This window comes from Chlorocebus sabaeus, chromosome 18, assembly GCF_047675955.1.
Source record: "Chlorocebus sabaeus isolate Y175 chromosome 18, mChlSab1.0.hap1, whole genome shotgun sequence".
Classification (NCBI taxonomy): domain Eukaryota; kingdom Metazoa; phylum Chordata; class Mammalia; order Primates; family Cercopithecidae; genus Chlorocebus; species Chlorocebus sabaeus.
The window spans coordinates 608,289-623,958 of record NC_132921.1 but is presented as its reverse complement, the minus strand read 5'-3'; the positions used below and the strand labels follow the sequence as shown (position 1 = coordinate 623,958).

The following is a 15,670-nucleotide window of genomic DNA, read 5'->3' as shown; positions in this document are numbered from 1 at the left end:
TCGCTGTACTTGGATGAATGAAACAGGCAAAGTGAAAGGGACTATACAATGCCATAAGGAAAAAACTATTCGTCTCTTTAAGGCTGATCCTATGGGATCCCCTATGGCCTATGGGATTTGTTCTCTTGTTCTGGGATGGGAAACTGGTGTTCCCAGTTCAGAAGCATTTTATGAGAACTATTAGTCATGTTTTGTCTTAGTGGTCATGATGCTGTTGGTTGCATCCTCTGCAGAGTCTGCAGTGCTTCTGTGCGGCTGCTCTGTCATCAGATGATCTCCATGATGCTACAACACAAAGAAAAGATTTCTCATGAAATGATTGCCTATGGAGGCAACCAGACAACCTCCAAGCTGTGAAGATCTGGATCTCAAGCCTCCCCTGAGCTGTCCAAACTCTCCAGTGAGAGAATGACCACAAGGGGAAGGGAGACCAAACTGAATGTGCCAACGAAAAATGGTCTGACTGTACAAGACGATCTGTGACCTGTGCCTCTGCAGCAATCAGCCCAAAATGGCCAGGACTAAGTCAGTGACTGCCAGTTTTCCATACTTTTATTGTTTCTACTTCTAACTCAGGACCAACCAGAGAAAGCCAAGCATATTTCCAAAGCCAGTAAGCTCCACAAAAACAAGTGCCCCCTCTAGGGCTGCCTCCAGCTCTCCATGCCAACAACTGCAGATTCTCTCCCCTCCAAATTTTCTCTCAAGGCTGGCCACTTCTTTTCATCTTCACTGCTGACACCCTCATGTCAGTTCCCAATTGTCATCATCGTTCACCAGGACTGCTCCAACAACCTCTTCTTAAGCTGCATCTTCCTTTCCTCAATCAACATTCCTTTCTCCACAGGACAGCCCTGCTGTACATTTCAAATGCAAATCTGATCCTATCAACCCAGCCACTGAAACCACTTCCTTGGCTTCTCCTTGGTCTTAATACAACCCAAATGGCTTCCTAGCCTGGCCCTGGCCTCCCCTGTGATCCTCTTCTTCCTGTGGCCTGCACTTTGGCTGCTCTGGTCTGGCTGTGCCAGGCTCCCTCAGGCGCAGGCCTTCTTTGGGGCCTCTCGCAGACCTCTCTTCTTCTCCGCCTCTCACAGCTTTACGTATCCCCTGATCCCAGACCCTGCTTCTTCGAGACTGCGGGTCTACATCAGGTTTCTGGGTCACAGGCATATATGGAGATTTCCTTTCTCAGGAGCATTGACCAAAGTTTATAAGTACATTTTCATTGTGTAGTTATTTCGCGGATGCCTTTCTCCTCCATTAGCTTAAGCTCCAGGAGAGCAGGGATGGAGTCTGCTCAGCACTGTATTCTTGGCACCTGGTGGACCTACACAGAACGTATGTGGGATAAAGGGGAGAAATAACCTGGTGTGGTGGTTTATACCTCTCAGTCCAGCACTTTGTGAAGCTGAGACAGGAGGATTTCTTGAGTCCAGGAGTATGAGACCAGTCTAGGTAACATAGTGAGATCCTTTCTCTAACAAAACCGAAGAACTTAGCCAGTCATGGTGGTCCACACCTGTAGTCCCAGCTACTTGAGAGGCAGAGGTGGGGAGATCCCTTGAGCCCAGGAGGCCGAGACTGCAATGAGCTATGATACTATCACTGCAGCCTGCCTCTAAGAGTATGACCCTGTCTCTAAGAGAAAAAAGAAACCTCAAAAAACAAAGGAGAGAAAGAGTACGTGTAAGTTGTTCCCAAAGCTCTCCTCTTCTGTGGCTCACTGGTTTTAGATGAACTCTGCAGTTTGATTGTACATGTGCATGTGCACAGTCGTCTCTGTGCGTAGACCAGTCGGGCTGCTGACTATAGTTGTACATGCTTGTGCTTTACACAGAGTGAGCGGAGCGGGAAGTGGGAGCTGAAATCCAGCTCACTCTGTTCACATAGGTCTGTGCCCTGCTGTGGGGCTGGGTCTGCACAGAAGCAGAGGAAGTGATACTGGAAAACATACCAAGGCACCTTCATCTTGACGAGCCAGGTCCCGGAGGACAGCAACACACGCAGAGGCCCTGCTTTTCTAATTCACACAAAGGTGCCTGTGGCTGCCACAGTCAACTCTGGGGCTCCCTTTGTTCTGAACAACTATCTTACAAATGCCAACGCTGGCTGTAGGGGGACCTAGCTGAGAGAGTGAGAAGCTTCCACATGGGCCATCTTCATTTTCAAACCTAATGGAGCAACCGGAGTTGAGGAATCTACTCTTCTACTGCCACCAAGTCTGTGGTCTTCTTGTTATTCAGAAGTAGGTGTGCAGAAGAAACCTGCATGAGCTGTGACTTGCCTGGTAGATAAGTCCTGAGGTCCAACTTGTGTCTTTGGTTTGATGACTTCAGTGTCATGCACTTTCCTGAGTCTATGAAAATGATCTTGACAAGTCCCCAGGCCATATTGCTCATTCCTTCTGTGGTGGGAGGGGCAGTCCTTTTTATCTGAGCGCTGTGGATGGCGGTTTTAAACTGTATTCATCAGATATCCACGCTGAAGTGTTTAGGGATGGTGTACTGATGTTTGCTTAAAAAAAAATGAGTAACAGGTAAATATTTGAATACATATGTGATAACGCAAGTAAGCAAATGTTAACTGGAAAAGCTAGGTGATGGTGTTCCCTGAACAATTATTTCAACTTTTCAGTACATTCAACATTTTCATAGCAAAATGCAAGGGGAAAAAAATCATTTGACATTTAAATTTTATTATATTTATATTTATCAAATTTATTATATTTATGAAAATGTTGATATTGTATTTATTAAAGTAGTGTAGGCACAAGGGATACAATGATGAATGAGACATGGTCCCTATTGGCGTCCCGTAGAGAGACAAGCAGTGAGCAGATAACAGTAAACAAGGTGGCGAGGGCAGCAGGAGACACAGAATGTTTTGGGAATGTCAAGAAGTACCTCCCACATTTTGATGTGTGTGTGTGTGTGTATGTGTGTGTTCAGGGAGATCTTTCTGGGAGAGAGGCCAGTAGGGTTCAGCCTTGAATGGCAATGGAATGAAAATTAGCTCAGGGGTTGGGACAGGAATCCCATGAACAAACACCATGTGGTGTTTACAGGAGCAAAATGGGGCTGGGGGCTGACTGGTCAGCTTTGGAGAATTTGTGTGTCATGCTGACCAGCTGGGCTTGATCCCTGGGGGATTTTGAGTGATTGCGGCAAGAAGGGAAGGACAGTCAGATTCACTCTCTAAAAGGGCTGGCTGGGGAAAGTACCTGAGGTACCAAGCTGGAGGTAAGGTGGTGGGAGCCTGTGCAGGTGTTACAGGCAGGAGATGACCTGAATGCCTGCAGTGGTAGTGGGGCTGCAGATGAGGGAACAGATCTGACGAATATTTGGGATATAAAATTGGAAAACTGGAGACAGGGAACACATTGCTTGCTGTAGGAGTGGCTGTTGAGGAGAGAACGATGGGCTCAGATTTGAACGTTTTGAATCTGAGTTGCCTGTGGGACTCTGAAGTGGAGCTGCCCCCTTTGGCAGCCAGAAAAATACAACTGAAACGTAGGAAGAGGTGGAGATACTGGTTTGGAATTGAAATAACAAGGTTTGAATCTGTGGTCGAAATTAACAAGGGAGAAAATGCAGAAAAAAATGAAAGGCGTGGGAGTTCCGATACCCAGCACGGTGCCTGGCACACAGGAAGCAAGTGACGCACATGGGCTGCACCGTGTAGGAAAAAGCCAGCAGGATCCCAGAGAACCCCGCGTTCAAGGATGGGCCGGGAAGAGACGCAGGCGAAGATGAGGAAAACAGTTCGTGAGTTTGGAGATTAAAGAGCCCGTTTGGGGAGTAGTGGGGTGGGGGGCGGCTTTGTGGGGGAAGGTCTGTAGGAAAGGGGGATTGGTCTGTAGTAACAAGTGGAAGATAGATCGAGAAAGACGAGGCCTAAAATCTGTTTTGGACTCAACAATTAGGAGGGCACTGGTGACCAAGGCGTTTCTGCAGAGTGGTGAGGGTGGGGGTGAGAGGCGTGCAGGGGGCTGAGGAGACAGACACAGGGACTGCTGTTTTGAGAAATGTGATAGAATGAGAGGTCACTAGAGGATCAACGGGAGACTGCAGACTTTACACTTTTCATCCCACCCATAATTTTGCAAGGAAGATATATAGGGACATCACATCCATTTACCACTGTAACTCAAAATAAAATTTTAACTCGTAAGCAAACATAAAGGGCAAACTCTTCTTCAATTATGACTTGTATTCCCGTAGGAAAAAAGCAAATTGTGGTCTGGTCATATCGGCCCACCATTTAACACAATTTTAAAACGAATATGGACCTTTTTTAGTGCCTATTATGTTTTTAGTCACTGGGCTAAACTGAGCAGAAGGCTCCCATTGAGAGGGAAAAGCTGAAATTATGGGCGAGTGGATGGTGACAAGGAGGCTCTGGAGAGGTCTGTGGGCGGAAGGCCCAGCCTGGGCACAGCCTTTGCCCCGCGGCGGCTGGAGTGGGCCTCAGGGCTGGAGGCCGGTGGCGGGTTGCAGGGGTTCAGCACTCTGGAAGGAGACATGGCCTTGTGCTGAAATGGGCACGTGTCCGGCAGGGGGCTTCGCCAAGAAGGAAAGGCCTGGAACAGCCATGGAGGGTGCGGCTGAGTTAGGGTCAGGGGAAGGAACACTGGGGGAGAGTTTGGGTCAGAGTCAGAGATAGTGCTAGGGTGAGGTTCAGGTGCAGGGTCAGAATTAGGGTTAAGGTTGGGGGCACTGGGGGAGGGGCCTGCGCTGCCCTCGTGGTTACTCCCACGTGCTCTGCGGCACGAGGGCGTCCGCCAGAGGCCTGGGGACTCCACAGAACGAAGACCTAGAGCCATTTTGAAAGCCCTACTCCATGTTCCACTCATTTTGAGGAATAAATTATTATTGCTACCCAATTGAAAAAAACCTGTGCAAAAGTGAACTTTTAGGTTAAGAGTTTATACAAATGTATGCAATTAACCCTCTCCCCACACAACTTGTAGTAGATCTAAAAATCAGAATTCTCAAGAAAAGGTGTGATCACTTTCCCACAGGAATGATGAAGTCAGGAGACCCCAGCCAGTCGGTTCACCAGGATATGTCAATCATGGCACACTTGTCCCAGTTCTGGGAGCCAAAGTTCTATCTTCCAATGGCAAGGCAGCATTATCACAGCTGGGCTCCCATTGGCTCTGAGATGTGGGCGGGGTCACCACTCCTGGAGCTGGCACTAGCTCCACCCCATTCCATGCAAATGAAGTCAAAGCTGTGGTGAGTCCACGTGATTAGTCACATGGTTGATGACACACTCTCCCCACCCCTTTAGTGACGTCATTACCCACTCAAACTCTCACGAGAGTTTGCACAGATGTGGAAAGGAGCTGGCAGGGCAGTTCCCTGGGCCAGAAGGGAGTCAGGGGGCCCTACAGGGGCCCCCCACTGCCACCCTAGAGCCTCCAGTCCAGTTTTGGCCAGGGGCCCCGGGGGGCCTGTGGGAAATGCCAGGGGCCCCCAAGCACACTCTGCTCCCATTGGCTAGCTGCGCCTACATGCAAATGAGGGCCAACGTCACTTCCTGAGGCCAATCGAGCGCCATTTTCTCTTTCTGGCTGCGCGGGAGGAGGGGACGAGTCGCGCCGGGGGTGGGCGCGCGCTGAGGCGGGGGTCCCGCCGCGCGGGGCGGAGGCGCGGGCGGGTGCAGGCGGCCCCACGGGACGCGGCTGCGCTCGGTGGAAAACGCGGCAGCTCTGCGAGAGGCAGCAGCAGAGACGCGGTGCTCCTCGGGGGCCGAGTGGTAGGTACGGCCCGGCCCAGCGCGGGCCCGCGCGGCGACGCCCCCTGCCCCGGTCCTGGCCCCCGCCCCAGTCTGGCCCCCTCCGAGCCCCGCCCCCGCCGGTACCCAGCCCACACCCACGCCAGCCGCCTGCCCTGGCGCCGCCCGTGGCCGTCTCGGGAATCCCGGGACGTTCTCACGGCGCGGGTTCGCGGCCCGAACGGCGCCCGTCGACCCCCGACGCGCCCGCGGCCCGCCCCGCCCGCCGCCGGTCACGTGGGAGCGGGGGCCGCCCCGGGAGGGCGGAGAAGTGGACGGGGACCAAAGGGGAGAGGAGGAATAGGGGGAAGATGGGGACGGGGACCGAGGGAGAGAGGGGGGACTGGTGAAGGGAGCGAGGAGTAGAGGGAACGGGGATGGAGAAGAGAGGGGGCAAGGAGCTGTGGCGACCCCTGTGAGGACCCCAGCAACGCCCCACCCGCCAGCCCGCCCGCCCGCCGCAGCCCGAGACCGGGTTCTCCTGGAAGCTTCTCCCTGGAGGTGCCTTGAGTGACGGCAAATGTAGGGCAGGAGCTGACAGTGACACCTAAATCTGCCCAGGTTTTTTTCCCCTAGAAAGGTTTGAAGAACAGCTGATAACGGGGCCCTGTTTCTTCACCGTTGAGCTTTCGATGCGAATATCAATAATTGATATGCAGATGTTGACTTTACATACTTTTCATCAGCCGTTGCTGGTTGCGTTGAAATAGATTCCGTTTACAAAATTTCTATCACAGTTGGCTGTGGAATGTTAACAATTTTAACTGCCCTTTTAAATACTGTGCAGATGCAGAATGAGAAATAAGTATTTTAAGTAGTTTATTTGAACAGAATAAAAAAACTTGCCTGAGTGCTTAAAACTTACTCTATTTGCACGGGTAATCACTGCCTCTTGGGATCTTGAGGAATATACTGGCTGTGGAGGAGTGGGGTGGGGGAGGAGAAACTGGTAAGCAGATAACTGACAATGCAGATTGGCAAGTGGGGCAGCAGATATTTGTAGAGTACTGTGGGCATCTGCCACGCAGAGCCTTTGTCTAAAAAGTCTGGGTACCATTTGTAGGGGTGAGGAGCATTAGTGGGAGAGAGGACCACATGTAAAAAGTTGCGTAAAGTACATGTTCAGCTGTGTTTGGAAGTCGGTAATGTATGTGTAACTTATTTAAAGATGTTCCTGGAGAGTTGGCCTTGTATGTGTGTTTTAATATTTCGGTTAAATTTCGGTTAGAATTGGGACTGCACTCTGAAGACAGCCTTGAGCCCGTCGTTCTTAAACATGGAAGTGACAGATGCGTGTTAAGAAAGGAAGTACAGGAGTGGAGATGAGACAAGAGGTTGTCCTACCGGCCCTCTAGTTGAGGGGAGGAACAGTGAGGGTTAGGACGTGTCTGAAAGGAGTTGATCATTGTTTCTGGGGGAAAATGACAGCTAAGCTAAGATTTTTAGCTGAAGAGATTCTGGGATTTGGGAGACACCTTTTTAATTTGAACCCAAGTTTGCAACATGCTGTTGGTTAATTTATGATTGCCCTCATAAGTTCACCAACAGCATGTTGCAAACTTGGATTCTGCCCTGCCCTTCACCCTCTGGCTATCGTAGACCTGTTAGGGCAATGTGTTACATAGGTGGAAACAGGTATCTCCCAGTGATTTGAACCCAGATCTGCGGAATATATGATCCAAATATTCTGTGTTTTTAAAGTTGTTCTTTAAAAAGCCCTGTATTCCAATAGTTGGGACATTTCATTTAGTTTTGTGGAGTTAATTAATAGCAAACTCAGTGCTTATGTGCTGTTTTGCATGTATTAACTCATTTATCCTCATAGCTACTCTGTGAAGTAGGTCATACTTGCCCTGTTTTACAGAAGAGCCAGCTGAGGCCTGGAGAGAGTAAGTGATTGCCTGAAGATTACACAGCTCATACACGGTGGAGCTGATGTAAACCCAGGCACACAGCTCTAGAATCCTTTTTGGTGACCATCGTTTTGTGCAATTTCACAGGAACTGAAAAAAGTTCTGTGGTGTTAAAAAGTATTGTTTATTACCTTATTACTTGAATGACTTTTTTTTGTTTTTTTGAGACGGGGTTTTGCTCTGTCACCCAGGCTGGAGTTCAGTGGTGTGATCTCGGCTCACTGCAACCTCTGCCTCCCGGGTTCAAGCGATTCTCCTGTCTCAGCATCTTCAGTAGCTGGGACTACAGGCGCACACCATCATGCCGGCTAATTTTTTTGTAATTTTAGTAGAGACAGGGTTTCCCCATGTTGGTCGGGCTGGTCTCGAACTCCTGACCTCAGGTGATTCTCCCACCTCAGCCACCCAAAGTGCTGGGATTACAGGCAGGAGCCACCGTGCCTGGCCAACATTTTTTTTTAGAGTGTATTTTTTTACTATAATAGAATATCCATAAGAGATCATTATACTAAAAAATCCCCAGAGAAATCCTTTATGTACCCTTTTGGGAAATCATATTTTCTTGTGCATATCAGTGGAATTTTATGGTAGTTCCATGCCTGCCGAATTGCGATTTATTTTGACTTGAGATTGATATGTTGGTGCATGATATATAGGTTAGTGCGTGATATAGAAACAGTTGGCCGACCTGGTTAGCTTGCTATTTTCTAGTGGTGAAAATACAGATTTTACTGAGCTTTAAGAATCTGTGGAGAACAGTATCCATAGAGGATCTATAAATATGAAAACATTGAACTATTTCCTAGTTAATTCATCCGCTGGGCATTTTATATGGAATCTTTTATCTTAGATTGATAAATTATGCTGTAAGAATGGATCTAAGAATGAATAAATTGTGGTAGCTTATATGGGTAAAAGTCAGCTTCCTTTCCCCAGTGGTTGGCAACAGTTATGAAACCGTAGTTTACTTGTATTTTATTTTTTATGCTTTGCTGGTTTCCCTAAAGCTGTTAGGAAACTGCTTAAAAAAAAAAAAAAGTAACTTCCCCCCATTTTTTAAATGAAAAGGTATTTGTGTGCTTGTGTTTTGTTTAGAAGGGCCACAATAACAATGATGAAGGAATGGGAGCACTTTCATTTGAGAATAAAAAGTGCCTATTTTTCAAATTCAAGGGAAAAAAATTAAAAAGTGACAACTCCTTGGCCCTAGTCTCAAGCTTTGAACAAGTAACCCCAGAACCCTGCCCAGCCGCTGAGAGCCTCATTTTAGTAAACCCTTTCTGAGGTTCGTGTATGTACAACCATGCTTACGTGAATCGGCCAATCACCAATCACTCTGCTTTTAAAAGTCTTTGTACTCCAGGCTTCTCAAAACCCTGTGATAAGATCAGCTCTTGCTGTGTGAGTTGAGACTTTCTTGGAAGCAGTAAATTTAGCTTCCCTGTTTCAGATACATGTGGATGATGGTCCCTACTTTGGACAATATTGTCTGTCAGCTTTCAGAGAATAACCCCAGAGGGTAGAGAGGATAGTGGAACTTTAAGGAGGAAATGAAATCAAGTCTGGGAGAGTCCGTGGAAAGCAGCTAACAGAATTTTTGTTGAGTTTTGCTCTGACCAAAGAAGCTGGTCTGGGCTAGAAAGTGACCTTGAGCTTACTGTTTAGAAATGCATAATGAGGTTATGGCAGCTCTTGTGTGGGAGTGTAAGCTTTTGAAGGCTAGAACCCAAATCAGTGCATTTTATTAAAGAAAATTTTTGAACTTAAAATTTTATAAAGAAAATTTTTAAATTTTATATCCTCCCAGTTCTACAATGCTAGTGATCCTTAAATCTCTCCTTTTGCTGAGACCAGGATACATTTTTCACATAGATAACTTTGAAAATAAATCTAGCCACTCCAAAACAGCTTCTCAAAAACTTGGTGTTTGCTTGTTACCCACCAAAAACTTCTCCTTATTATATGTTAACCCTTTCTGCCTCCCACTGCTTTCCCAGTTTGATTCCAGTCTACCTTTTTGATTTTACTTTTGCCAAATAAATTCAGACTTTTCCTCCTTTACCTCAATAATTTTTTGATGCTAATTTATTCACCTTGTATTTCTTGGGCACCAGCTTTCCATAGCCATTTTCTCTTTAGAACTCCCTGGCACTTTCTGCATATCTTATGGTTCTTATCCTGTTTTATTTTATATTTTTTGTTCATTTAATGAATATTTGCTATGTACTGTGCTCTGTGATGGGACCCTGTCAAGCAAATATGTTTACATGACTTCTGCCCTGAAGTAGTAGCCCAATAGGGGAAATGGATATATAAGTAGGTAATTGCAACATGGTGAGTTGAGTGCAGTGGAGTGGTATGTGGTTATTGTGCTGAGTCCTAGGAGGGATCACTCTCCTTGGGTGGGGGATACAAGAGAGGAATGTAGAAGAAGAATTGCTTACTCAGAAATTGTCCTTAAAAATCATGAGAGAGTCAGGCATGGTGGCTCATGCCTGTAATCCCTGTACTTTGAGAGGCTGAGGGGGAGGACTGCTTGAACTCAGGAGTTCAAGACCAGCCTGGGTAACATAGGGCGACCCTGTCTCTACTAAAAATAAAAAAGGTTAGCCAGGTGTGGTGGCATACACTGGTAGTCCAAGCTACTCAGGAGGCTGAGGCAGGAGGATTGCTTGAGCCTGGGAGGTTGAGGCTGCAGTGAGCTGTAATCAAGTCACTACACTCCAGCCTGGGTGAAAGAGCAAGACTCTGTCTCAAAAAGTCTTGAGGGGTATTGCCAAATTACCCTGTAAAAGCATAAAAATTATAATTTTTCTACGTTTACTACCACCAGATGTTAGTAGTCTTAGTAGTTACTATTTTGATAGTAAAAAATTGACATTTTAAATGGCATTTCTTTAATTATTATTAATGAAGTTAAATAACCAAATATTTGCCACTTGAATTTGACTAATACATATTTTAGCTTTTATAGCCTACACATTTAAATGTTTTTTGGAATAGTTGCAGATTTATAGGAAAGTTACAAGTATAGTACAAATAATTTTTTTTGCTGAATTGAGAGTAAGTTGCCAAAAAAGTTGCCACATTACCCTAAATACTACAAGAACATTCTCCTCCTCTTCCTTCAAACAAGAACATTCTCCTGCATATCCATAACAAAACCATCAAAGTCAGGAAATCACTGTATTCCAGTGGGTTATAGTCTGTGTAGTTATATTGTCTATAGTCTATGTAACTATATAGACTGTCACTGTATACCAAACCACCCCAAACTTAGTGGAGTAAGACATTTTATTTAAAAAGCTCATCAGTTCTCTGGGTCAGTTCTATTCAGACAGGGAAGGGAGATGGTTTGTTTCTGGTCCACAGTGTCTGGGGCCTCATCTGGGAAGACTCAAAGGCAGGGGGTGACTTGACAGCTAGGGGCTGGAATCCTCAAGAGGCATCTTCGCTTCCATGCTGGTAGTTGATGTGGAACACCTCTATGTGGTGTCTCTGTGGGCTAGTTGGCACTGTCTACACACGTGGTATCTGGATTCTGAGCATGATCATCCTGAGAGACAGGTACGTGGCATTTTTATGATCTAGTCTTGGAATTCTCATGGCATTTCCTCCATACTTTATTGGTTAAGGCAGCCACAAAGTTCTGCCCAAAGGTCAAGAGGAGGGGGCATAGATGCCCCCGCTTTCGGGAGGAGAGTTAGGGCCATATTGTAAGAGCATGTGGGTTGGAAGGTATTGTTGTGTGTTGGGAAAATTCACTTTGCCACAGGTTATATCTGTTACTTGATATATGCCCAAATTGTCTCTTATCTGGCCTATGGGAGCCCTTTCAAGCTGGTTACTTTTGTGTTCTTTTGACATGCCTTATTGAGCAATTTCTTTATATTCTGGCACAGGGTATTCTAGGCTCATCTTGTGTTTACCATGCTCCAGCCATTTTTCCAAGGGTTCTTTTTAAAGGAAAGTGGTATTTAGGAATTAAGATTTGAGCCCTAGTTGTGCCTACTGCTACTGGGGTGTATAACTACATGAGTTCACTTCAGTAACCCCTAGTCTGGTCAAGTACCACAGGGTTTATTTTAATTTTATGCCTTTTTAGATACTGTTTTAAACAGCTTGAGATATAATTTACATACCATACAATTCACCAATTTAAAGTGTACAGTGAATGGCTGTGAGCACGTTCACATCGTATATACATCACCACAGTTGAATTCAGAACGAAGAAGCCCTGCTTCCATCACTTCCCAGTTCTCCCAGCCCTGGCAGCCACTGCTGTGCTTTTTTTTGGTTTTTTTTGAGGTGGAGTTTCGCTCTTGTGGCTCAGGCTAGAGTGCAGTGGCGCGACCTCGGCTTACTGCAACCTCCACCTCCCAGGGTCAAGCGATTCTCCTGCCTCAGCCTCCTGAGTAGCCGAGATTACAGGCGCCCAGCTAATTTTTTGTATTTTTAGTAGAGACGGGGTTTCACCATGTTGACCAGGCTGGTCTTGAACTCCTGACCTCGGGTGATCCACCCACCTTGGCCTCCCAGAGTACTGGGATTATGGGCGTGAGCCACTGCGCTTGGCCCACTGTTATGCTTTCGATGGATTTGCCTGTTCTGGACACTTCATATAAATAGAATCATACAATCCTTGTGTCTGGCTTCTTTTACCTAGCATATTTCCAAGGTTCATCCATATTGTAGCATGTATGTATTTCATTTCTTTTATGGCCAAATAATCTATTGTATGGATATGCCACATTTTATTTATCCAGTCCTCAGTTTATTTATCAAATGTCCCAATCTGGGGGCATTTGGGTTGTTCACACATTTTGGTGATTGAATAGTGTTTTCATGAACATCCTTATGTAAGTTTTTGTGTGGATGTATGCTTTTCATTTCTCTTGAGTGGAATTGCTGGTTCATATGTTACGTATATTTTTAATCTTTTGTGGGACAGCCAGACTGTTTTCAGGCACACACCAAGACTGGCTGCACTGGTTTACATTACAGTTAGGAATGTATGAGAGTTCCAGTTTCTCCATGTCCTTGCCAACACGTTTCTTTTTTTTTTTTCTTTATGGGTATCCTGGTGGGCATTGTATCTCTTTGTGGTTTTGATTTGCATTTCACCAAATGGCTAATGATGTTGAGCATTTTGTTTTGTTTTCTTTTGTTTTAAGACAGGGTCTCACTCTGTTGACCAGGCTGGAATATAGTGGCATGATCAGACTCATTGCAGCCTTACCTCCTGGGCTCAGGTGATCCTCTCCCCTCAGCCTCCTGGATAGCTGGGACTACAGGTGTGCACCAGGATGCCTGGCTACGTTTTGTATTTTTTGTAGAGGCAGGGTTTCACCATGTTGCCCTGGCTGGTCTTCAACTCCTGAGCTCAGACAGTCTGCCTGATATGCCTACCTCAGCCTCCTAAGGTGCTGGAATTACAGGCGTGAGCCACTGTCCCCTGCCTGAGCATCTTTTCATGTACCTTAATGGATATTTTTCTTTGGAGAAGTGTCTGTTCGGATCCTTTGCCCATTTGTAAACTGGGTTATCTGTGTTTTTATTATTGAGATACAAGAGTTATCTGTATTCTGCATATAAGTTCCTTATTAGAAAGAAATATGGTTTGCAACTATTTTCTCCCGTTTTGTGGGTTTTTTGCTTTTTTGATGGTGTCCTTTGAAGCATAAAAATTTTTAATTTTGGTAAAATCCATCATACCTATTTTTTTTTTCATTACTGGTGCTTTTTGGTGTCCTATCTAGGAATTCCTTAACGAATCTAAGGTCGTGAATGTTTATGCTTATGTTTTCTTGTAAGCGTTTTATAGTTTTAGGTCTTACATATAGGTGTGATCTACTTTTGAGTTAATTTTTGTATATGGTGTAAGGAAGAGGTCCACCTCATTCATTTGCATATGAATGTTCACTCGTTCTGCAACAATTTGTTGAAAATTATACTCTAATCCTAGTGTTTTACCAACCCTGTCAAAAAATGTATTTTTGTGTATTATATACATGTACTTATTACAGTTTTGTTTTCTTTCCTTTTAAGGAAAATTTCAAAAATGTTTCAAATTCCTGTGGAAAATCTTGACAACATCAGAAAGGTGCGAAAAAAGGTGAAAGGTATTCTTGTGGATATTGGGCTTGACAGCTGCAAGGAGTTACTGAAGGTAAGAGGACATAAGCAGCCAATTGAAATATGGAGGTGAGATTTGAACTGGCGTTTTCGAAAATTGGGTGAGATTCCTCAAAATGGAAATTGCTATTATACTTCAGATGACTGTGGGAAAGCCTCATTAGTACTTATTTATGTCTTTATGACATAAAGTGAGCTATTTAAGCTGTTCAGGTTTTTAAGCTACTTTAAGGAGGGGATTTTTCTAGTCATTAGTTGTTTTTGATGTTTGAGAGAAATGTGATTTATTTGTTATTTTAGCAAAAGAAAACTAACTTAATTTCCCAGTATTGTTAGAGCGATCAACAAATGGGCATGCATGAATGAAATGATAGGGTTTTTAAAAAAATCCTGATTTGTGTAGTTGTATATGTGATTTCAGAAAAGTTTTCCTAAAATTTTGTCTGTCCTTATAACATTGAGAATATATAGTTGGCATATATAGTTTTAAAAAATGTTAAATAAAAGTTGTTGTATATCCTGGCCGGGCATGGTGGCTCATGCCTGTAATCTCAGCACTTTGGGAGGCTGGGGTGGGTGGATCACTTGAAGTCAGGAGTTCGAGGCCAGCCTGGCCAACATGGTGAAACCCTGTCTCTACTGAAAACACAAAAATTAGCCGGATGTGGTGGCGGGTGTCTGTAGTCGCAGCTACTCAGGAGGCTGAGGCACAATAATTGCTTGAACCTGGGTGGCAGAAGTTGCAGTGAGCTGAGATAGCGCCACTGCACTCCAGCCTGGGTGACAGAGTGAGACTGTGTCTAAAAAAAAAAAATAAAAAAGTTCATATATATCCTTGTAGTCATTGGTAGTGATATTTTTGTTTTGTCGAATCGTTTATAGCCTTGGTTTCCCCTTCATTAATAAATCTAGTCTAGGATCAGATATGTATTTGGTTGTCATGTCTCTTTAGTCTTCTTTTAATGTCAATTCCGTTTTTTAAGGTGGAATTCTGTTAGGAAGTTTGTTTTCTTTTTAGGTAACATATCAGTAACAATGAAAGTTTCTCATCCTAGAGTCCTTTGTTTTTGACTTGACTAGAACTGAACATGACTCATGAACTTTTGCTTCCTTAGCCTAAGAATGTGCTTACTTACCTGAATTTGTTCACAACTGTTTACTTTTTCTTTCCAAGACTTTATTAACTGACAGATATGGTACTTCACAAGGGAAAATTAAGAGATTTGAATGGCTTAAAACTGTTAGATTAACTGTTGAATTATTAAAACTATTTTGGGGAGAAAATTTTATTTGTAGTTGGGCCTATATATTATGAAATTTTTGAAAATTCAGGCAATACAGAAGTTTTTTTATAGAAAAATTAGAAAACAGACATAGAAACAAGACAGTAAGACTCACGCGTAAACCATTACCCTGAAATATCCAGAATTAACATTGTTATATATGTATAGATTTTTAAAAATGGGATATATTCACATTTGTTTCTTTTTTTTTTTTTTTTTTTTTTTTGAGACGGAGTCTAGCTCTGTCGCCCAGGCTGGAGTGCAGTGGCCGGATCTTGGCTCACAGCAAGCTCCGCCTCCCGGGTTCACGCCATTCTCCTGCCTCAGCCTCCCGAGTAGCTGGGACTACAGGCGCCTGCCACCTCGCCCGGCTAGTTTTTTGTAGTTTTAGTAGAGATGGGGTTTCACTGTGTTAGCCAGGATGGTCTTGATCTCCTGACCTCGTGATCTGCCCGCCTCGGCCTCCCAAAGTGCTGGGATTACAGGCGTGAGCCACCGCGCCTGGCCAAGAGTTGTTTTTTTAATAAAAATTAACATCTGATCAGAAATTAACATTGG

At 44.8% G+C, this 15,670-nt stretch overlaps 1 protein-coding gene across 5 annotated transcripts in view; it reads left to right on the top strand.

The window, feature by feature from the left end:
- Positions 1–5,431: 5,431 nt before the first annotated feature.
- The window catches only part of ADNP2 (ADNP homeobox 2), a 28,455-nt gene continuing 18,216 nt past the window's right edge, over positions 5,432–15,670 (top strand). Inside the window, exons 1-3 of one of the 5 annotated variants that reach the window (XM_073006225.1) lie at positions 5,607–5,763; positions 12,869–12,946; positions 13,743–13,863. In XM_073006225.1, the coding sequence (XP_072862326.1) occupies positions 12,909–12,946; positions 13,743–13,863 (159 nt within the window). In that variant the 5' untranslated portion in view covers positions 5,607–5,763; positions 12,869–12,908. Of the gene's footprint in view, positions 5,768–6,256; positions 11,262–12,868; positions 12,989–13,742; positions 13,864–15,670 lie in introns of those variants that run through there. The other 4 variants (XM_008013690.3, XM_008013692.3, XM_073006224.1 and 1 more) reach the window with 4 other exon arrangements.